The sequence below is a fragment of the Polyodon spathula genome, chromosome 2 (assembly GCF_017654505.1).
Source record: "Polyodon spathula isolate WHYD16114869_AA chromosome 2, ASM1765450v1, whole genome shotgun sequence".
In the NCBI taxonomy this organism is placed as follows: Eukaryota; Metazoa; Chordata; class Actinopteri; order Acipenseriformes; family Polyodontidae; genus Polyodon; species Polyodon spathula.
The window spans coordinates 19,447,878-19,472,703 of NC_054535.1; the positions used below are offsets into that span (position 1 = coordinate 19,447,878).

Consider the following 24,826-nt stretch of genomic DNA (forward strand, 5'->3'; position numbering starts at 1 on the left):
TAAAGCCTTTTAAATATTTATATATACCAGATGGATAAATGACATTAAAAGCAGGCTGGAGCAAACCATAATGGAATACAAATAGATCCTAAAGTTTATTTTATATTTCTAAAAAAACAGTCACGGGAATTCATAAAGACTTTCTAGTAAATAGTTTGCACACTTTTACTTTTTTATGTGAACTTTCTAACAGATCACTTGGCTACATAATAAGTTAACCTACTATATATAGTAGTTTGTCTTGTATTTCATGAAAAAAGAAAGTATGTTAGATGATTGTAAAGATATGCAATATTTTACTGTGCTTTGAGTTCAGCTCAATTTCCCAACCTCCTAACCCTAACCCTAACATTGGACAACCTCCACTCAGTGCTGTGCTTTGAGTTCAGCTCCATTTCCCAACCTCCTAACCCTAACCCTAACCCTAACCCTAACATTGGACAACCTCTGCTCAGTGCTGTGCTTTGAGTTCAGCTCCATTTCCCAACCTCTTAACCTTAACCCTAACCCTAACCCTAACATTGGACAACATCCGTTCAGTGCTGTGCTTTGAGTTCAGCTCCATTTCCCAACCTCCTAACCATAACCCTACCCCTAACATTGGACAACCTCCGCTCAGTGCTGTGCTTTGAGTTCACCTCCGTTTCCCAACCTTCTCCTTATTCAGAGACTCACTTTTTTCGGCCCATTTCACAGCTCCAAGTTCCCCGGCGGGCAAGGCTGAGCACCAAAACAAACCAAGTCAAAATACTGTTTTTAAAAATGTTATTTTCAAATTACAAGAGTTGTTGCATGAATGATGATGACGTGCTGTGTTTGAAGCCTGAGTGATTGCCATGCAGCAAAAGCGTACTCTTACACAATACAAACCTTTACATGATCACACACAACTACTGAGCACTGCCTTTGGGGATTAGTGGGAAATTCTGGGGATTATTAGGGAAACCATAACAGCAAGTATAGCTTTAGGAAGTTTAGACTGTTGCCATGAGGGAAACAGACTTCAGTGTTCTTCCTCATTCCTTATACTCATGTCATCTGTGACTTAGCAACTTTTCCTATATCCCATACAATATAAAATTCTGGCCAGCATGTATGATTTACAGAACAGGAGCCAAGAATTACAGAATAATAAACTGACCTTTATTTATTTTACAAATTTAATATTTAATCTCAATGGTTGTAATAAGTTGGATATACTACCTTTACAATATAAATACAGTTTTGTTTGTACACCTATATATATATATATATATATATATATAATAATATATATATATATATATATATATATATTATATATATATATAGAACACAACAAACTGAATAAAAAACATACAATAAATAATAAAACAGTTGAATCATAGTCAATGTTATATAATGTAAATATTACACACCTACGCACAGGGACAGTTTGTAAACAATAAAGAAGGTATGGAACTGATGCAAATCAAAAGCAAAATACATGACTTTTAACAATAAACCTTACAAGACAGTACTGAGCATTTTCAAAGTCTGTGCAATTAATACTTTTTCAGTACTGCTGAATTGTGTTGAAATTGCTACATGTACAGTATATATTACAAACTGCAGTATTTGTCTGCAAGAACAGGGATCACATTTTTGGCTTGGCTCAATCAATGCTTTGGGAAATTAACAGGATGAATGTGGAACTGTATGGGTTTTCTCTGGACTGCCATGTCATTCATGACAAGTTATTTGAATTAGGTTCTAATAGCCTACCTATGCTAAGGTCAGGAGCTGGTCAATCACAAACTGTGTCTAAGAACATTGTAGAGTACACCCCCGGGAAACTACAGAAACAAAATCTGAGCCAATTGCTTGCAATTACTAAATGGCATTTCACATGGGAGCTGAGCTTGGCTAGAACACCTCGCTGCCATGGCTCAGCTATTAAACTGAAGTTTATATGTGCCGCCTGCTTGAAATGCACATGAAGCTGATGTTTATCAAATAAATATGGGTGGTTTGTCAATAAATATTCTATACCCTTTTTTTAACAACTCACTTCAAACCCTCTTAAAACTAAAAACTATAGCTACAATGATTTTATTTTAGAAATTAATTTCATGCATTTTCCTATCCATCCACATCCAATCGCTATAATGGTGTTAGCCATGCAGTTTTAAAAAAACACACACACACACACACACACACATATATATATATATATATATATATATATATATATATATATATATATATATATATATATATATATATATATATATATATATGTTTACAATATATCTACAATTTCCTGCTTCCCCGAATGACTGACCTGCTTTGCGGGTGTAAAGAAGACGCTGCTCAGGTGAAATGACTTGGGAAGTGATGGGAAGCAGTAACAGATTTCCTGAAAGGCAAGGCAAGCAAACTGAGAATTCCCTTTCATTTACTGTAAGACAAAAATGTCATGTTTTAAAATGAAAATACGTGTTTGCTATACCATGTGATTATTTTAAAGCTGCACATTTGAGACCTATAAGGTGAATGTTGTGTGTGACAGGTACGGTTCATCAAATTATCTTGTTAAACACTTTAAAAGTATTTCTTTTACAGTATGATATCTGTGACCGTAAGAAAAAAAAAAAAAAAACAGTAGCACACCAGTGACACCTGTTGGTAGAGGGAGGCAGGTGCAACACAGCTCTGAGCTTTCAGTTTGCCCCTCTAAACCAGAATGTGAATTTGGATACAGGAACTCCTGTGGTACTGTCAAATAAAGTACCCAACTGCCCAAAGCACAACCTTATACAATGTGGTGTACAACAAATATACTTTTTTTTCAAACTACTACATTAAAATACACTAACAACTGGTGGTGAGTTTATAATACACTTCACTGTTTCAACTTATTAGTTGAGGGTTAAGTAATTCCCTCTTATGTACATTTAGCCCAATACAAATACAATGTTTAAGGTACAACTTTGTATGGATATGAAATATCAGATTTTTCTAAACTATATGCAATTCAACTTTTTACAATTTTTTGTTTCAGTCCTCAAACCATGGTGAGATCTCAATGTCATGTTTAACAAGGTACAAATCTAATCAAGCCAAAATAGCCCCTAATGCTGTGCCATTCCTTAAACTCACATATCCAAAATTTAGAAAAATAGTAGAATAATGAAGATGCAGTGATAGTGCTGTGTTTGTTCCATTACGGGTCCTAAAAGCAATTGTAAACTTAACCATTCGTTCCTCCTTCTCTTTCCAAAACTTCAATGTTGGTTCTGTGTATGGGAGACACCTATTTTACAAGTATTTAAATACATTGGTACATCTCTTCATAAAACAATTGTTCCCCTCTAGTATTCCATAGAACTGGAAATGCTGTTTAGTTTGCTAAACTCGGCACACAAAATGTGAGAACTTCAGTGGAAAAAAAGGCATACTCAATTCCTCCACACCCTACATTAAACAAATGATGTATTCATTCAATTGTTATGCTTCACATCAGGCCTATTTTGTGCTTAAATCTGATCAACTTTTGTAATTTACAACCAGTATTGAGTTAAACCAAACCCATGCAGGCCTCAAATAAGAAAGGCCTAAACTGTTGTTCACTGCCTATGAGCGAGTTTTTTATCTTCACACAACAATTCAAAAGATATACATAGCACTGGAGGTTTGGCTTGCTAGATATCAGTTTCTCTGAGCCAGTAGCAGTCAGATAGATCATGCATTTCATAGTCATTCTGCTCTGTAAAGTCACTGCAGATTCCCATCGAAACAGACTCGATTTCTGCCTTGCTGAGGTTGGGCACACTGCTTTTGCTAGGCCCCATCTTAATCTTGTTTGAGAGATTGTTAAATTTTTCCTTCAGCTGGAAAGGCGACTTCTGAAAAGGTGGGAAGAGCTTCCACCCCCGAAGACTAAGAGTTCTCCTCTTGTTGTTGTACATCAAAGAGTTATTAAGCGAGAAAGAATCGTTGGGGGAGAATCTAGGCTTGATGTCACCATAGGATCCTCGCCCTGAGCCATTGGCAGATGTTCTCCACCTTTGGTCATAGAACCTCCACAAAGGACGCTTCCTCCTCTGGCACTGACACTTGAGAAGTCTTATAAAAGCTCTCTTAAACTCTTTGCTTGAGCAGGGGTAAATGATAGGGTTGACACAGCTGTTGAAGTAGCCCAACCAGAAGATCACTTTGAAAACTATTTCAGATGGTTTCAGAGCTGGGAAGAAAGAACCTGGAAAACAAAGAATTTGTATTTACTCCAGGAGGCGTAGAAATCATTTTCAGAACATTTTACAACTGCTGTATTAACAAATCGTCATGCTACCTTGTTTATAAGTTAAAACTGTACAACCATTGCAGTAAGGAAACAAAATACGAGAACACAGGTTATATTCATTTTAAAATTGCTTCTAAAGAAACAGAAGTTTTGTAGATGTGATTGCTGCTTTTTCCCAATTGTTACTTGGAACCATCACTCAAAGCCATCTATAACTTTGAACAAGGCAGCCCACTGTTTTCCCCATTCACAAAAAGCTTATTTTCCCAATTGCCAAAAGCCTTGAGTTATAAGTTGTTTAAAGAATGTTTTATGAATAAAAGCCCTGAAAATAAATATCAGAGTTGTTTATTTCTGGTTTAGTAAATTAATTGCCTTTCCTTTCTAAAAAAAAAAAAAAACTGTACTAAAAACCTTTAAAAATGAAAAATGTCTGCCTTAAAACTTTCTTTCTGATTGGCAGACAGAGTTTTCTTCCAGAAAAATCAATAATTTATTTACACTATTTCTGGTTCCATTTTCAAATTCAAAGTCACATTTTGTAGACTTGAGAACACAATTTCATTAGCAGTGTAAAAACGAGAAACATTTGAACAGCCCCTTTCTGAATAAGTTGTTTTATATTGTTAAAATCGTTTTTATTCCTCTTTCTTAAAAACAAAAAAAAACTACCTTTGCCTTTCTGTCAACTTTCTGTCAAAAGTTGTTGGAACGGAAAAGTATAAAAGCAAATCATTCAGTTTTGTGTTGTGATTGCTTGTGGACCCCTTCATACACTATTAGAATCTACTACCCAGCAATACATAACAGTGTCTCAATGTCAAAACCTATAATTTCAAATTGCTATGGTTTTGAGTTACGGAAATATTTTCTAAGCACTGGGTCCACTTCTGCTCATCAGAACCTGCCAAATAACTTCAGCACTATGTCTTGTTATTTGATAAGTGTGGACAGGACAGAGGGCCCTTTCACTAAGTTTTAATTCAAGATTTTTTTTTCATTCAAAGTTTGTTTTTATAAATAAAATAAAATTTTGATAATTACTGAACTGTTCTTGACTGCTAAAAAAAAAAAAAAAAAAAAAAATGCTTTAAAATACGGCCCACAAAAAGAACACTTATTCAGTCCGTCAGTTTATTAAGCCATTCTTGAACTGTAGCCAAATTTTTGATTGGAAAAAACTGTTGAAAGAGACATACAATATTTAGGCGGCATCATTTTTTGGCATTGAAAAGAAAAATAATGCATTCAGAGCTTTTCTTTTTCCTTTAGTCACTTGCCAAATAGTAAAAGTGGTAACACATTGTTGTGGGGAATTTTGTGTTCCATTCTGGAGATATATTTAACCCAATTTTAACACACACCATCAATCCTTCTTGGTGACATTTAATTTCTGAACCTCGAAAGTACATGCATTTTGTAGATTGCAGTATGTGTGTCAAGGGATGAAATTGGTGGCTGAGGTCACCCGCTGCTTTGAACAACTGGTACGGCTTTATTTGTGTCTGCTGTTTCTGTTCTCTGTAGAAACGAATAACAGTGACTGACAACTTCTCACAGATGAAGCAGAATTTATTCACTCTCTTTCTCGGAGGTACTCCACCTATTCATTTATGTCTTTCCAAAGGCAATAAACCATTATCAATTTAGTGTTTATAAATAGGATTTGAAAACAGATTTGAAAGAATTCCTGCTATAGTCTAGGGACAGAGAGACATTAGGAATATTTACTCATTACAGATGACTTGATTGGGTTTGTTGGCTCAAAAATTATATACTATCCCTTTTCTTATTAACGTCTTCAAAGTTCTTCTATATAATTTTATGTTCTTTGTTCTTGACATTAAACTATGAGAAATACATTGCTGAAATCTACATGGCTTCTTATAGTTTTATCTCAGATTTTATATGTGTTTCATTTTATGGCTTTACAATTTACAATTTGGTATAAGCATATAATATACCAGTAACATGCATAAAAACATTCTTCTTCTTACAGAGCTTTTGGCCCTGTAACTTAAATAAAAATTGACCCGAAACTATTAACTGCTAAGCCTAGGAAAATTATTTGTGATGAATCAAAATCTTTAGATGTTGTTCTGGCAGCCAGCCACTAGGTGGCATCAAGGCCCACAATCCTGAAGGTTCTTCTTTTAGATGGAAATTAGCAGCTATCTGTGATGTGTATGAAATGTGTCTAGCCCTGTTGTTTGTTTATCTGAAATTGTTAGAAGCTGTTTTGGCATCATGCAGACATTTTAGAGCAAGACCATTTTCTCAATGATTTTTTCCTGAAATAATTTGAGAAACCTTAGTGTACTGGGGTGCCAGGTAAGTATAAACCTGTATAATGTTAGTGGAGAAATACCTTTCACTCATCCTATGTCACTTCTTCCTTCCTCTGTGGGTCTGTTTATTGTAGAATTGAGTTACCGGTTATGAGCCCCAAATTGCTACCCAATGAGAATATGCATAGATTTGCATTATCCTAGTTTTAGTGCCCCTAAATTCTTGATATTGATAGAACAGTTTTCACTGGAAAAGAAACCTTTCTTTCTACTTTTCCTTGTGGCCCGTGAATGTGAATCAAGGAGGTGCCAGGAGAAACGCAATCTCACCATTTACTAGTCTTACAGTATATGGCCTACAAGTAATCACAGAAGCTGGAAACTTGCTCCCCTACACTTCCTCCAGAGTATTCAGTTTAGCTCCTGGCACACATTCTGCTGTTTCAGTGGATCTATCTCAGTAAGTCTACACAGGGCAGCAGGAAACTAGGAACTAGAGAAACCAAATTACCCTCCTCATTTAGTGTAGCTTCAGGCATTACAGCAGGAGCACTTTGCTCACTACACAAATATTTATGTTGGTTGGGATTCATTTCAAGGCTGTTGTTGCAGGAAACACTTTGTTTATACAAAGGAAGAGAAATATTCCCATATTTCATATTTCCCCAATGCCAGCCCGTGGCTGGATGGCTAACATGTGTTGCTTTGTTGAAGTGAATGGAAGACTCCACTTAAATCCACTGTTTGATTGCTATTTTAAAATGTTCAAAATTTGAATATATATTTGTTTTGTGTCTGTATCTTATATGAAGTATCTTTAACTCTTGTGCCATTCCAGGATCACCAATACCATATTGTTAACACAGTTTATATTGTATCGCTGTCTTGTTTTCCAGTTTCCAGTCATGCAGAATGCCTCATTATAGGTTTGGTTCAGTTTCGTTTTCGATTTAGTGTAACAGGGTGCAAACAGACGAATAATCACACTTCCTGTTACATTAACACTTATAAACAATGTTACCCTCATGTTAAAAGTCTGCTAAAAGCTGCATCTCTTGATGAAGCTTGTAATAAGTTGTCTGGTTGAGTTTTTATATTCAGGAAGCTTACTGAATCACAGCAGACCAACTAGAACTTGACAAATGTTACTTTGAGAAGTCAGGCCATGTTTTGGAAATTAAAGGGCTACTTTAGTGACACACTGATTCTATTCTAGCATCTGACACTTATATGAATATGTGAAAGAATTTCAGAATACTGTGTTCTTTTTTAAAAAAAAAAGATCTTCCCATATTTGCCGCTAGACATCTGTAAATTGCATACTAAAGTTGTAAAAATAAAACCAAGAGTTTGTTTTGATTTGTATATCTCGGTATGGTTCTGTACCGTTATTCAGTCCTGCCACTTGTTCCAAGCTAATCTAAACAAAACGCTTTCTGGAGCAGTCTGCAGTAGTGTTAATGGTTCACAGTGCACAAACCTGTGCCCTTGTTTCACTCACTACGCACCAGGCAGTTTCTGAACAGGATGCCGTCCAATTAGTTTCAGATGCGTGTATAGACTGCATACTCACATAGCACAATTAACATTAAATACAGAGACCATACCTTGCCATGTATTTTAGGAACAAAGACTGATGTGCGATACTGAATTTGAGGGTTACATTTGTGGTGTTAGTTGGAGCACTGCAGTTTGCCATTCTAAATTAATTCAAGTATGAATTTATTATTGTTATTATTGTTTATTTCTTAGCAGATGCCCTTACCCAGGGCAACTTACAGTTGTATACAAAAAATACATAACAAAATATAGAAATTACACCCAGCAAAGATATTGTTAATTGTGTAGTCTTTCAATGATTTTTCAATGTTCTCATGTGCAAATTCATATTTTGCAAAGCAAAATGTTTAACACAGCTAATGTAAGAAGACAAAAAATAAATTCAAGATACTGCTTTAAAAAGTATTTGCTCTAACACCAGCTACAGAATCCCACAGTCAGGATGCATAGCAACTAAACCAGATGGCAGACATAATATGATACGAAAGGCTATCCTCAAATCTGCAAAAATTTATACAGGCAACCTAAAATGTTTTTAGACAACAACCCAGAGAAAAACGTTCTCAGCTTTATTCTGTTCATAAACTTTTTATTTATTCAGTCTAAAGGGTCTGTTATTTCCACGGCAATGAAAAAAAAACAAAGGGATAAAGGGATTTATGGTGATATGTTTAAGATACCTGCAGATTTTCTTGACAGAAAATAGAAGATTTCATTATGTAACAAAATCTGGGGAATATATATATATATATATATATATTTCCACAGATTTCTACACACACACACACACACATTTGCTACAATATGTGTTTCTTTTAAAATGAGATTTTTGAGACATATATAATAAACAAATGTACATGCTGGAGAAAATGTATGGAACTACTAAGTACCTTGAGATATTAACTCCAGCAGGTCCAATCATTAGATTCTGCCTTAGAAAGATTAGTGCTCAGAAAGATTCAGTAACAGTAATAAACTTTAATAAATGCCTGCCTGGGGCTGTCTGGGATGTGATGAGGTTACATTTATTTGAGCCTGCTGAGCTGGGACTGCTTTACAGAATATCCCAATTTAAAGCTGTACAGTTTACTTTAGGAAGGGCAAAATACACATTTCTGACTGCCTGTTGTTATTTGTTAATAAACATTTACAAACTACTCAAACACAAAAACTATTTAATACCTAGAATATAACTTTAGGGATTTATTACAGCAGTCTAGTGTCAAACAACAGGGGGCATCAGTTTAAACCATTAGTCTTGACCCCTTAGCTAGCAACTGTTGTAGCTGTTTGTTCAACAGTAAAACATACTATTAGTTTTTCTTTCATCTACTGTACCAAGTTTAAGATTAATCACAGTACTGTGTGGATTATAGCAATTATGAAAGACAGTATGAGATCAGCCTGGAGACACACTGGATCAGAAAAGAGGATCTGAACACAATTCAAATTATTCATGTATGGACTGGCTTTATTGAACAAGCCAGTGTAACCCACAGTGCTGGTGCTTCCCTGTCACTGTTCTTCCCCAGCATTCAATGTACTACTGGTTTCGGTACATTCCCAGGGCACTGGTGTATTGCACACCCATGGAGAGTGCATTCCCAGGGCGCTGGTGTATTGCACACCCACGGAGAGTGCATTCCCAGGGCGCTGGTGTATTGCACACCCACGGAGAGTGCATTCCCAGGGCGCTGGTGTATTGCACACCCACGGAGAGTGCATTCCCAGGGCGCTGGTGTATTGCACACCCATGGACAGTACATTCCCCGGGCGCTGGTGTCCATATCAGGTGGAATATAAACATTTACTTAACCTTTTTCACCACTCTGAACTAAAGCGGCTATAATTACACCATTTATACTCATGACATGGGCTGATAGATTTTTATTTATACTGAACTGGAGTAATTATTTGCCCAAACTGGAAGGTTACATTTCTTGTAGCCCAAATGCCTGTCATGTATGAATGATTATGCCTAAATGCAAGTCAAAGTTCTGATGGTTTTATCTATATTCGTGTTATTTTTCTTGGCACACATTCTGCGGTTTCAGTGGTTCTATCTGCATGATAGGTCTAAATCACTTCTCATGAATCTTTGCCAGGTTTGTTTTGCTTTTGGAAAATTTATTTTCCAAAAGCAATTTGTTTGTAATAATATAATTTATTTTTATTATTATTACTACCAGGCTGCCTTGAGCTTATCAAAATAATTTGTATCTGCTCTTCTAAATGCACTAACAGGCCAAAAAAATAATAATAGAGAATATAAATCAAACAAAAAATAGCAACAAAAAAAAAAAAAAATAGACAATCTGTCTGCATTATTATCTCAATGTGATTAGTGGAGCAGTGGACCTATAAAAGTTGTGTGACATTTGTGCAAAAGCAGAAGGCTCTCAATGACTTCACAAAGGGCATGATAATGTGTGCCCGTGTGTGCTACAGACAGGCTCCCTGGAATAGCAACATCTGCAGATAACTAACAACAAACGGCAGACCGTGACTAGAAATCTGCATGCAACAGTGGTGCAAATCACAGCCACCTTTCCACTCCAGCGATGTGTTATATTCTCCCACCCATTATTAATTAACCTCAGTCAGGGTTCCAGAAGCAGTTTTTTTTTTTGAGCAGGCAAAGCACAATGGTAATAAAGAAGAAATATATACATTCTTTATTGATCAATTTTAAATGCAGAACTTACGTCATTATTTCCAATGATAATATATTGTTTTGTTGCTGCGCATGCAGTGTCACATGTTTTATGATCTCCCTACCATTATTTACAGATGAAAAGATTTACAGAACATTTGCCCTGTTTTTTTCAGAAATTAATATGCATCTTGTAATGTTTTAGTACTAGAACAAAAAACTCTGAATGCTAATTTTATGCATTAGTGTTTTTCTTTCTTTATAGTATTTGTTCACATTTTTTGTTATCAATCTAAAAGATAAACAATATCTTAAGTCTAAATACTTATATTAGACTAAAAGAGATTGTGAGAGATTTGAATAATTCGGTAAACCTTTGTAGATCTCACTTGTCTTCATAATGTTAGAGGTGTATTGGAATTGTAATTATATTTTTTGATAGCAACTAGTAATAAAAACAAGTTGGTGAATTCCTTTGTTTCAGAGCTGCACATATGATCATGGACTCATAGTGAAAGCAGCTATTGCTACTGAGTTGCTTCTGGGAGTTTCAGTCTTCTTGGTATATATATATATATATATCTATATATATATATATAATATATCATATATATATAATATATATATATATATATACGTATACACATCGAGCATCAAAAGAAACTTACCACTATGTGGAAGGGTGGTGGGTAATTCACTGACACACGAGACAGAACAGTTGTACTTGGAACACCACCCAGGTGCCCAGTTTTATTTTTAGAACTTTTACGGTTTTACCCGCAGAGGGCACTGTTGTCCGTGGGCTGCCTATCAACAATGATAAAAACAGCACCACGGAAATACCAAAGCTGGTAAGTGGAATAACTGCGGGCACACTCGCAGGTGCTCAAAATAATATAGAAAACAGAAGGCGAAAAGAACAAGGGAAAATAAAACAGTAATAAAACTACAAATAAAAGGTGCTGCACTCGGCAGCGTTATCCCGGTCGCTGCTACCCGCACGACCCGGATCACCGTCCTACTCTGTCGGCTCCCTGTCTGCTCTAAACAATAGTTCGGGGTCTGCCCAAGGGTTCCCCGCTGTCACTCTCTGACTTGTTCGTTGTTCCCAGCTGGTCTCTCCATCCTCAACCAGCGCTTCCGCACACACACAACGCGTCTACAAAGGCAGACCTGAGGAAACAGCAGAGGGGTTGGACCAACAACCCCCCAAGACTCGCCTCCCAGCCAATCAGAGAGGGGGAAAGTCCACACACCCACTTTCCCACCTCCCCGTGTCACTGCCATGACTCACAGACGGTTGTTGGACGACTGCCGCCCTCTTCCTGCAGCCCTGTGGACACGCCAGCAGAGTCAGCACAGATCTCTCCCTGTTACATATCCTTCCCCTCAGAATGACACCACCAGTTTATTCGAAAATGTTACACCCCCATGCCTTCCCGAGAGAAATAGTCTGCGTTTTGATACAGCTTTCCTGCTCGGTGGACTACCCTGAAGGCATAGGGCTGCAAGGCCAAGTACCACCGTGTGATTCTGGCGTTGCTATCTTTTATCCGGTGAAGCCATGCTAAGGGGGCATGATCTGTGACCAGGGTGAAGTGTCGCCCCAGGAGGTAGTACCGCAGTGACTCGACTGCCCATTTTACTGCGAGACACTCCTTCTCTATGGTGCTATAATTTTTTTCGCAGGGAAGGAGCTTCCTGCTGATGTACAGGACTGGGTGCTCGCTTCCCCGAACCTCCTGCGACCACACTGCCCCGAGACCTGTCTCTGACGCATCTGTCTGCAGGGTGAACCTCTTACCAAAATCCGGGCTGCATAGCACTGGCTTACTACACAGCCTCCGCTTCAAGGCAAGAAAAGCCCTCTGGCACAACTCCGTCCACTGAACTGTATTTGGGGCAGCCTTCCGGGTGAGGTCTGCCAAGGGAGCAGCGAGTGTAGCGAAGCTTGGGATGAACTTTCTATAATAGCCCGCTAGTCCCAAGAAAGAGCGCACCTGGGTTTTGGTTGTAGAAACCGGCCAGTCAGCCAAGGCTTTCACCTTAGCAACTAGCGGTCTGATCTGGTCGCCTCCTACTCGATACCCCAAATACTCCGACTCACTCTTCCCAATGGCACACTTCTTTGGGTTAGCAGTGAGCCCCGCCTCCCGCAAAGAGTGCAGCACCGCCGCTACCTTACACAGATGATTGGGCCAGTCCTCACTGTGGATAACCACATCATCTATGTAAGCAGCGGTGTACTGCTGATGGGGCCGCAAGATGCGATCCATCATCTGCCAAAGGGCATGGTCCTAAATTGGTACAACCTGAAGGGAGTCGAAAATGCCGTCCTCTCTCTAGATTCCGGAGTCAGGGGTATCTGCCAGTACCCCTTCGTTAAATCCAGTGTCGTCATAAAATGAGCTATGCCTAGACGCTCCAACAAATCATCTACCTGGGGCATCGGATAAGCGTCAAATTTCGATTTCTCATTGATTTGTCTGAAATCAATGCAATATCGAGTTGACCCGTCTGGCTTATCAACTGAAATGATTGGACTGTTCCAGTCACTTTGGGACTCTTCTATTACCCCCAGTCTCAGCATTTCGTCAATTTCCGTTTTTATTACCTGTCTTTTACGCTCAGGTATATGATACGGCCTCTGGCAAACTAGCGCCCCCGGCTCAATATCAATGTGATGATGGGCTACTCGAGTCTGCCCTGGGATGGAAGAGAACACATCAGGAAACTCCGCCACCAGACCTTGAGCCTGACATTTCTGCATTGGTGTCAGATTCTCAGCAATCTGTACCAATCCTTTTCTTGCCAACACAGAAAGATAAGGTCCCAGGTCCGTGACGTCATCTGCATGCACCACTAACAACACCTCTGGCTGCAACCAAGGCTTTAAGAGATTGATATGATAAATGTGTTTCTCTCTCCGTCACTCCGGCTCGCAGATCTCATAATCCACCTTCCCAACCTGGCGTGTAACCTCAAAGGGTCCTTGCCACTTAGCCAAGAGTTTCGACTCAGAACTGGGTAACAACAGAAGTACCTTATCCCCCGGCTGAAATGTGCACAACCGGGCTCCTCGGTTATATTGTGTCTCCTGCCTGTGCTGCGCCTGCTGCAAATTGTCATGCGCCCATTTCTCAACAGATACCGGACGGTATTGGTCGAATTGTCCTGCTGCTCCTCCCACATCTCTCTGACCAGATCTAGCACGCCCCGGGGTCTCCGCCAATACAGCAGCTTGAATGGTGAAAACCCTGTGGAAGCCTGGGGAACCTCTCTGATCGCAAAGAGAAGGGGAGGAATCAGCTGGTCCCAGTAACGCACATCACTATGAATAAACCTGCGCAACATGTTCTTAAAGGTCTTATTAAAGCGTTCCACCAAACCGTCACTCTGAGGATGAAACATCGAGGTCCTAATGGTCTTAATTCCCAAAAGCTTACATGTTCCACGGATAAGCCGGGACATAAAATTGGTGCCTTGATTGGTTAGTATCTCCTTGAGAATCCCCACCCGGGAGAAAACCTTAACAAGCTCGTTGGCAACAGACTTAGCGGACATAGATCGGAGGGAAATAGTCTCTGGATAACGCGTAGCATAATCCAGAATGACAAGTAGGTGGGTGTATCCTGCCGCGCTCCTCTCTAATGGCCCAACTATGTCCATCCCAATACGCTCAAATGGAGCTTCCTCTAGGGACAAAGGCACCAGTGGGGCTCGTGGAACAGCTCTAGGGCTGGCCTTTTGACATTCCCCACAACGCTCACAAAACCGCTTGACATCGCCATCCAGCCCCAGCCAGAAGAACCGTGACACAAGCCTTACTTTAGTTTTATCCCTTCCCAAATGACCAGACAGGGGAATAGCGTGAGCCAGCTGCAACAAATCCTCCTTAAAGGGCTGAGGAATGAACAACTGATGACGCACTTCACCGGTCTGGGGTAATTTATCAACACGGTACAGTAGGTCTCGATCAATTTCAAAGTGGGGGTACGTGGCGGCGCGTCTGGGCTCGACCACCGGACCATTTACCACCGCCGTTTGGTCAAAGAGCCTGCCCAGCACGTCGTCATGCCCTTGCTCGAGTCGGGAAGTCACGGGAGCGAGCTAAGAAATCAGCTCCCATGGCTTCAAACTCGCCATTCAGAGAGGGGGAAAGTCCACACACCCACTTTCCCACCTCCCCGTGTCACTGTCATGACTCACAGGCGGTTGTTGGACGACTGCCGCCCTCTTCCTGCAGCCCTGTAGACACGCCAGCAGAGTCAGCACAGATCTCTCCCTGTTACACACTATTAAATCACATTTATTTTTGAGAAAAAAAAAGGTATATAAATGATGGACGCTGATGAAATGTTTTTGGTTTCTTTTTAATCACTCAATCATTCATTCTTGACCATGTGTGACGGAAAGATGAGTTCTGGTGATGAATCTTCCTCCCGACCTGTGAGGGCGCTAAAGAATGAGAAGAGACGTATCTGGAAGGGCTGTCCTGACAGTTCGTTTCCAGGTCAGGGAAGTGGGTCAGCCTGGAAAGAAGCGCGACTCTGTTGTAAGACCGTATTGATTTGAAAGGTAAACGAGAGGAAGCTGCTAATCTGTTTCTGATGTCATGCGGGATTACATATAGGGGCCAGGGTAACGCTGATCTTTTCCTTCGTTTGGGTAGAACGTTTGGAGGAAGAAGGAGCGAGAGTGGAACTCACAGTGTTTTTGTGATTACATGTTGTGTTTGTTTATTAACTGTCTGTGTTTATTTTACTGTAGACAGTTAGAGCACTACTCCGGAGCTGTCGCAAGGGGTCAGCACTGTTCGGAGCACCCCTGCACACCACCGTATCTGTGTATTCACCACGCACCCTCACGTCTGCACTCACCCAGGACTGGTGACCGTGGGTTCATTTTTGTTCTGGACTGTGCCCTGTTTTGCTATCTCCATGCTTTACGCATGGTTGTGTATCGCCGGGGATTTATTATTTTACGGTCACCAGACCTGGATTATAAATAAAAGCACCTTTTGACTGGAAACTGTTGTCTGCCTGTCACTCCTACATCGCATCACCGCTATACCTGTTCCCCTCCACTTTGCCACACCATGACACGCACTTAATCACCTAATTAGTGAGACAGTTAATTGGACACTGGATATGGAGTGATTTCAGCTGTTGAATTGTTTCTTTGTAAAATACCTTTTTAAGAACTAAATATGCCTTTTTTTTTTTAAAAAAAAAGCGCCAAAATATTTAGTTTGTTGTTGACTTTCACCCTGTGTGGAGTTTTCTCTGGCTGGAGTTAGAAGTAATAAATAAAAATATAGTGAGAGTCAATGAGAAGTCCCCACAAATATAGGAATACAATAGCCAGAGTTCCTTTCTTATTCAACACAAAACATTAGTTCAGTGATTGTAAATCCCACTTCCCATTTTTGTACACTATCTTGAATGCACTCTAGCTGTTCAGTGTGTTGACATGTAAATAAATAATCCTGTCTCGATCTCCTGCCTGGCACTCACCAGCGAATGCAAGCACCCACACGGGAGACATCTACCCTGTCACAAGCATAACACCCTGTATCTTTCTAAACACTGGATTTAGGGGAACTCCCTAATAAAAGCTGTATCTCAAAACAATAATTCTGTGAATATAGTAATTGTTACGGCTGTTTAATGGTATTTAAAACAAGATTCCTTTATCCTAATTTTTACAAAACCACCCTTACTCTGGTCCCACTGCAGCCGGATACACAACAGATAGCGGATAACAGAGACTATTGTTCAAATGATGATACAAGCATGAAAATGTTCAGTATGATCTCAATGGACCAGTCAACAAGAAAAAAAAAGTCAGCCACCTGAAAATCCAAGATGGCTACCATTTTTCAAGATGGCCCCTGATTTTCTCCACTAATGTCCATTTTTGACATAGAAATTTGTATTGTCCGATTTGAGCGATCTTAGTGTCTATATATTTTTGATGATGCTGAAAGGAATTCTGCTATAAATGAATGCCTCCAATGTACCTTTGATGTCTTATCAATATGTGTTTATAATAACGCCCTTAAAATTTAGAAAAAGGCAACACATTCAGACAACAGGGAAAAAACGATCTGCAACAGCTACAAACAAAATATATCCTCAGGAATGCTGGATCACTGCCAGGCACTGGCATAATAAACACAGAGGTTTTCACTTTCAATGTTCTGCAAAGAGCTTGCAGACTGACCAGCTTTGTGTCCAGCATTAGACAGGTCGATGATTTCAACAATGTCAATGCTGCGTTATCCATTTATTTACGCTTTAATTGACCGTGAACTTCTGGCACAGATGTGGGGAGCTACCCTGCTGAAGACATGCAGGATTGCGTGCTGGGAGGAGATATATCATTTTGCTTAAATCTGACAGGCTGCTAGGCTTTGCAGGGGAGTACACCCTCAATTATAGGGCACTGTTAGCTCCATAATTAGAGCAGTGGACCGTAATGTGTGAAAAGGTCAGAGTGTTCGAATCGGGGGTCTGTGTACTTACAGGATGCTGGCACCAGCTCCAGACATTCTGAGGCTCTGACAAGGTGACCTGGCCTATGTTTGCAAAGGAATGTCTTGTGTACAGAGGCCAGCAGAGACGGCCATTTATTCATGAAGCCTGCAAATTAAGGAAAGAGTCAGGTCTAAACAACCTCGGCTTCTTGTGCCTTATTCAGGACGATGGTTTCATTTATTTGTGTTCGCAAAGCTTTACCACATGAGTCAGTTTAATGAATTAACGTTTAATATTCATGGAACAGTTTTTAATTTCATATCAATAGTAAAAATGACAACTTGTTTAAATAACTCATGAGGTAAAGCTTTGTGAATAGGGCCCATGGTCTAGTTTTCATTTCTTTTTTTAAACTATGAATTAAGACCTTTTGTGAAGGTTGCAAGTCTATATTGTATTAACAATAAAATAGGCTTAACGTTCAAGAAGTAGAGCTAACTGTTTTTTTCTTCTTTGTAATCAACCATAGTTGTTTGCACAAGAGGGTGCCCTGGAAGAAAAAAAACAACTAATTCATAACCCACAATTCTTTAATTTCTATAATAATAATAATAATAATAATAATAAATAATAATAATAATAATAATAATAATAATAATAGTTATTATTATTATTATTATTATTATTATTATTTTATTATTATTTTCTTTAGCTAACCTAACCTTACATCCTGTTACCAATTGAACAAACTGAAATGTTTAATATTAAGCAAAATGAGGTGAAGCTGAAATTGTGGGATATTGAGTTTTTACTGTTAATTCCTCATTTGTTCTTTGACTTCTCATATCCGCACACCAGAGATCTTTAACATTATCTGAAAATAGCCAGCAGAAGGAACTGTTTTTTTACTACACTCTCTCTCTAAAAAAAGAGCTTGATAGATGCATTTCTCGAGAATTTTTGTTGGTGAGAGAAGCTTGTGAGCCTGAGGTAAGGGATATTTATTTAAATACCAGTACACAGTCTGCAAGGGCTTACATTACGCCACTGAATTTACCTTGGTTTACCATGTATAAACCAACACCCTAGGTCCTGTTAATCTTGAATAACAATTAAGTGGTGACTTTTCCAAGATCTGTGTTCCTTTTAAGAGAAACCGACAACCAAAACCTAAATTAATAGAGTTCACATACCTCATAACAACATAAGTGTTAACATAGCTTTAATTTTTAAATGTGTCCTGTGTAGAACTCCAGTCTTTTTCAGGTTCTAACCTTTCATTACACAAAGTGTCCATTTTGACCTTTGGTTTATTGCAGCACACAAAATGTTAAAATATATTCATAAAACAATCACATATTGCCATTTTCATCCATAATCATTCACAAGATTCACTACCCTTGTTGGAAAACATGTCTGAAACACTGTTTTGCCTTGCTGTGTGGCAGGGAGAGAGGGAGGGTGAGTAGTATGGGCATACTGAGAGTGACTGAGGGATTTTAGGAGGCTGCACAACCCCAAATCTCTCCTATGCCAGTTTTATTCTTTAATAAATTTAACTCACTTCCAACTAAATATTCTATTACCCTGCCTATTTCTAAGATTAAATCAGTTGTTAGTTTTTATATCTTTGTTTTAGAAACATGATAGGTGTTTATTATATATCTGAATAAACTTTGTAATGCTGCTACAAGAACAAGCTAAATAAAGATATTTGAACTTAAATGCCCGTCTAAAGAAATGTACATTTGCAAATTTGCCACTGATTTTTTTTTTTTTTTTTTTTTTTAGATCTGCAAATTGGTGTAGAAACACTTTTGGGCTTGACAGAGAATGACAGAATGGTTATGCCATGAAGCAACAAGTCAGATTCATGAAAAATTAAAAAACAATACAACTGAGTTAAGGCTGAGATATTTAGTGCTTAAGTAAGTAATATTGAATTGTATTTTGTGTTGTATTTATAAAAAATGAATTCAAAATCTGACATGTCGTGTGACTAATGTGATTGTTACGTTTTTGCATTCTGGTGGTGACTGAAATTAAATTTTAACGGCTATAACAGGTTTAATCCATGGTAGCATTGTGCATTGGGAACATTTAACTTCTCGTAGCAGTGTTGTATGGTAGGAAGGGATGGATCTGTCAAATCAAATAGAACCTCTTGCTTACAACGCTGTATAAAGAAGATGTAATTCAATTGACTTATAAGAATAACAGCAGATCAGTTTTTGTAAGGTTAGGCTATTAAATTGACTGCAGTTGTACTGGCTAAACAATGTTAAATAGTTCATGCTCTTATGTTTTCTCCAGGATTCTTATTAAAATGTAATATTGTTTGTCAAACTATATGTCATTTCATGTTTAAGAACCCAGACAACTAACTATAGATTCTGGCTATCTATTTACCGTTGTGCAGTTCATGAATGATTTGTTGTCTTCTGTTCAAATAAACCTTTGTAACAAAGCATTCAGTCTACATTGATTGGTTTTGATTAATTGAATCAGTGAATCAAATCAGTAAATCTTTTGAATTGACTCACCAAGTTGAACTGAATCAAATGAATCGAGTCAGTAAAAAGAATCGAATTGCCTACCACAAGATACCAGTGAGGAATCAAAGAAAAAAAGTACAGCCTAACAAAATCAATTCACGTTACTTACTACTTTTGGCACAGAAGCATAATGTGTAGTCATTAACATCCACTACCTTTTATACCAACATACATTTTATAATGCAAATGTTTCTTAATAACACATACAATAGGCAGTTCATGGTCACCCGAAAACACATTTGTTCACATTACTTTTCTGTGTGACAGACAGCTGACCACTCTGTCTCATACTGGCAATTGGGCATTGTGAAGTGCACACAAACACCAAGGGAGTCAAGCCTTATTGAAGGGAAACTATTTTAGATGGCTCCCATCTGGACTACAAATATATACAAAACTGTCCTTTGTTCTACCCCTCCTGTGGTGGCAATGGCCTGGTAGGACCACTCTGCCACGTGGATGCTTATTGAAGTTATCCCACAATCTCTGTTTTAGGTTTTGCAACAAGTGTTGCTGTTCTCTGCCTTCCTTCATTGTTCAAGGAGAACGAAAAGCTGCTTTTCTGTATAGATGTGGCAGGGTATCTGGTGTGAGTAATATATATATATATATATATATATATATATATATATATATATATATATATATATATAGATATATATATATATAAAATAGGTTTAGATACTCAAAGAGAAATAACATTATTAAACATAATACTTTAGATGCCAACTACCGTTTCTTGTTTCTATTAAGTTCACCACCCTAGTTTTTGGATTTAGTTACCTGGACATTATTTAAGAGGGACATTATGGGAGGAGGACTCTAATTTCACATTTACCAATAATACCTTTATTAAGCATTATAGATTGATGTTATTCACTGTGACAAACAGAAGTGAGAGTATTATTAGTGTAAATGTTGAAACCTGGTTTGAAATACACATTGTATTGGTGTGTAAATGCTAGTTTTGTAAATTAACAAAATGTTTACTGTACTTTTCTATTTAGGTGCCCGAAACACCTTCTCCTACATTTCAGTTTCTCGGATGCAAAAATCAAAATCCACTTGAAGCAGAAAAGGTTGCATATTATAAGGTTGCAGTATATTTTATTTTTGGCATTGAATATCCCAAAGGTATTGCATGTCATTTATGGAGAAATACTAGCTGAAAATAAAACAAAACAGCAATACTGGTGTTAAAAACATTTAATTTTCTGACAGCAAATGGGTGTAACACCAAAAACTCAAACTGCAGATCAGATTTACACACCTATTCTTTATCAAAAGAAACACAGTTAAAAAAACAAAGTGCAACATTTCAGCCAGAAAGCCTTCATGGTGCAGTTTGCTGTTCAATCTGTACAATTGTGATCGATGTCAGGATATTTGGGGAGGCTGATCTCAGGAACAAATTAAAACTACGAAAATATTGTTGAAGAGGTCAGCTAGCTTTTTCGATTGATGAGCGATTTTAATTGAAGTTTTTTTTTTAAATGTAATTTGCATAGTTTTGTGTAAATATCAGTTTTTGCTTTTATTATTATTGCTTGATAATCTTACAATGTCTATTTAAAATGTTACTTGATTATACATTATTTGTATTGTATAACGTGATATACATTTTTGTGTTAAATATAAGATTTTGCTTGATGTTACAAGAAATAGATGCCTGCAATTATTTATTTTAGCAATTTTTTTGCAAAACTCCAAAAATGCTCATTCAAATGTATTCATACCCTTTGATGCTATGATAGTAGTGTCTACAAGGTGTTAGAAATTTCAATATGATAATGCAGAACCCAATTCTAGAAAAGTCTAGAAAATGCTGGATTGTAGGTGAACATTCTTAGAAAGTATAACAGGGTTAGGCATAGGATGATTGCTGTCATTACCAATAAGCCAATATGGGAAAAAAGTAAAGAGCTATCTAAAGAACTGAGGCAGAAAATTGATTTATTGTCATTAAGCTGGAGAAGGATACAAGAAGATTTCCAAGCATGTCAGTATCCAAATTTCAACTACTGTCACAATGTTCCCTAGTCTGGAAGAAAGAAAGTTCTTTCATCAAGAACAATTAGAAGAATTGTGAGGAAGGGTACTGTTAATAGTACTGGAAGCCGCAAAGTTGCTGGCAACTCTTATTTATTATTATTATTATTATTATTATTATTATTATTATTATTATTATTATTATTATGCTGGAATAGTAGCTAGCATGGCAAGTGATGATCTAAGCAGAAACTACAATCACCAGAACACACATAATGATATTAAATAGGTAATAATTACCTAGCCACGTGGTTAATATTTCATAAATATTATGCATATTGCATAGTATATTTTTAAATCATTCAACATGCTGAAAATCAGTTGCATATGATTTATGTTTCAAGCAATCTTCAAGTTTTTAGAACTCCAGTTTTAATAGTACCTGTGAACCTCTGGTGTAATTCACCAAATAACAAATTGCATTTTCTTTAATGGAATACAACATATTTTAAGCCCATTTTAGTGTTTAATTGTTTGATGATATACCTTAAACATACAAACATACAAGTAGTGATACATAAATAATAATTATAATGTAAATAGTTTTTAAACATATTGCATAAGATGCATATTGATTTCTTTAGCACTTGGTTTTAGAGTGTAGTCTTAATTGACATAAAATGGTAACTTATTGCGGGTGATGCTTAAAAATTGTTACACGTAATTCTAGAAATTATATTAAATAAAACACTCCCATGAATTAACTATTTTTAAAAAACTGTTATCACACACACAAGAAGAAGAAGAAGAAGAAGAAGAAGAAGAAGAAGAAGAAGAAGAAGAAGAAGAAGAAGAAGAAGAATGCAATTTGCTGCGATTGCTTGAGATATGAATTATCGTGTATTTTAACCTATTCTTGTTAGCTAGAATTACCCATAGTATTAACGTTGATATAAATTAATATTTACAAATCTAAACGAAACGAACTGCTGTGTCAGTGTGGTCGGCTGACAGTAGAGGGTTAGGGTAGCCTACTTAAATAATTTGGGGTTTCATATTGTGTGGTGCGTAAATTGATATTATAAGGTCTGTGAGTCCAGCGTTTTTACCACATAAACCTGAGGAAAAGCTGACATTACCCATGCAGAAATCTCTGCAGTAATAACTTACACGTGGACGTCCAGTATTCTTATAGTAGAAAATCTAGTAGGAGAAGCACTGTGCAGGTTGTTTTTTCTACTATCATAAAAAGTTTACAACAAATGCCAAAAAGATACTACAAGCAAATACTGATTCCTAAAATGGGTAAACCAATTCTGCAATGGGTTAATGCTTACGTACAACTGTAGAATGTGCCAGAGCCATTGTAAGATGTGTTAGGTTCCATATGTGTGCACAGCATATTCTGTCCCAGTGACAAATTGATTACATGCGATAAGGTCACCCATCTTTTAAACAAACAAACAACATAAAAAAATTAAAAATATGGAAAACTAAAAATGTATTCAGATGTATCCGATTTACAGAAGTATAATATTTATCTTGCACAAAACACGGGTCTTACATCCAGTGAATCTTTTTTGCGCACAGCAACTTTATTTGTCAAACAATACTAAATAAGTAAAATAAAACTCTTGGACACTTACCAAATGGCAAAACAAAGAAAAAAGGGAGCCAGCAGAGAATGAAAACCCCGACCACAATCGCTAGGGTTTTAGCAGCTTTCTTTTCTCTTGAAAATTTTAGAAGGCGCACGGAGAGCGAACTTCGGAACGGGTGGTTCTTATTCTTTGAGCTAGCAGCTGCCTCCTCCAGGACGCTTCTACAGTGAATCCTAAGAACGACTTCCTTGGATTTGTTCCTTTCCTTTTTTACCCCTGCTTCCAGGCTTTTGGTGGTCCTCCTGGCTACAACGTAGATCCTGAAATACATCACCAGGATGACCATCAACGGGAGGTAGAATGAAAACAAAGACGAGAAGAGCGCATAGCCCGGCTCTTCGGTGATACTGCAGACGCTCTCGTCTGAAGGCGGGGGTTCCTTCCATCCCAAAAGCGGTCCGATTGAAATAACCATAGACGACACCCAGACCACAATCAAGATTACCACCGCTTTTTTCTCAGTCATAATAGTCGGGTATTTGAGAGAATATTTTACTCCTATGTACCTGTCTATTGAAATTACGCACAGGCTCATTATGGAAGCAGTGCAGCAAAGTACATCAACAGCTGCCCAGATGTTGCAGAAAATCCTGCCGAATACCCAAAACCTCAAGACTTCCAAAGAAGCAGAGAAGGGCAGTACAATGATGCTCAGCAGTAAATCTGCAATGGCTAAGTTAATGATGAAATAATTCGTTACAGTTTGTAAGTGTCTGTTGCAAATTACTGAAAGTATTACTAAGATATTCCCCACAATCGCAAATAAGATAAAAACAGCGAGTAAGACACCGATACCAATTGATTGAGGGTCCAAGGGGAGTTCGGTTGAGTTGGTGGTGTTGTCGTTCGTAAAAAGATTAACCAAAAGGGACTGGTTGAACGCGTCTCTTGAGTGGTTTCCATTGTAGCTCTTATTGATCAATTCTAAAAAAGTCATCTTTAAAACTGCTTAAAGAAAAGCTTAATTTACTTCACCAACAAAACAGCAGTTATTCACATGTTGGGTGGTAGAATTAAAAATAAAACGAAATGACGTCGGCTATAATGCCTTTGGTGGATGCACAGTTTTTACTATGCATGCCAATTCAGTGATGTTGAATCTCGAAATCTGAAGAGACGCCCCGTCCACAAATGCATATCCCTGTTAAGGAGAACTGACAATCAAAGTCCGCGCACTTTCATGCCCATAGTGTAGGATTTTGTCCAAATTGAGATATCATTTTTTAATATTAGGATACCAATCCAATTTTTGGTGCAATTTTGCAATACTTTAGTTTAAAGAGGTAATTGGTGTTATCCAGTATTGGGCGTTGGTGTATTTTCCCATTTGTTGGTAATTTGAAGAAGAACTCCACAGTGGGAAAAAAAAAAAACTAG

General features: G+C 37.8%; 1 protein-coding gene across 1 annotated transcript; it reads right to left on the minus strand.

The window, feature by feature from the left end:
* Nucleotides 1–2,315: 2,315 nt before the first annotated feature.
* Nucleotides 2,316–24,469, minus strand: LOC121327724 (alpha-1D adrenergic receptor-like). Its single transcript, XM_041271889.1, has 2 exons — nt 23,435–24,469; nt 2,316–4,219 (listed from the first exon to the last, which is right to left on the minus strand). Exons 1-2 carry the CDS (start codon nt 24,384–24,386, stop codon nt 3,663–3,665), a joined length of 1,509 nt encoding a protein of 502 aa, XP_041127823.1. The 5' UTR covers nt 24,387–24,469; the 3' UTR covers nt 2,316–3,662.
* Between the last annotated feature and the right edge of the window lie 357 nt (nt 24,470–24,826).

Coding starts and splice junctions, on each gene's coding strand:
- LOC121327724 (XM_041271889.1), bottom strand. CDS start 24,386: ATGACTTTTTTAGAATTGATCAATAAGAGCTACAATGGAAACCACTCA. Junction 4,220..23,434: donor TTTCTTTGTTTTGCCATTTG/GTAAGTGTCCAA, acceptor TTTGTTTTCCAG/GTTCTTTCTTCCCAGCTCTG.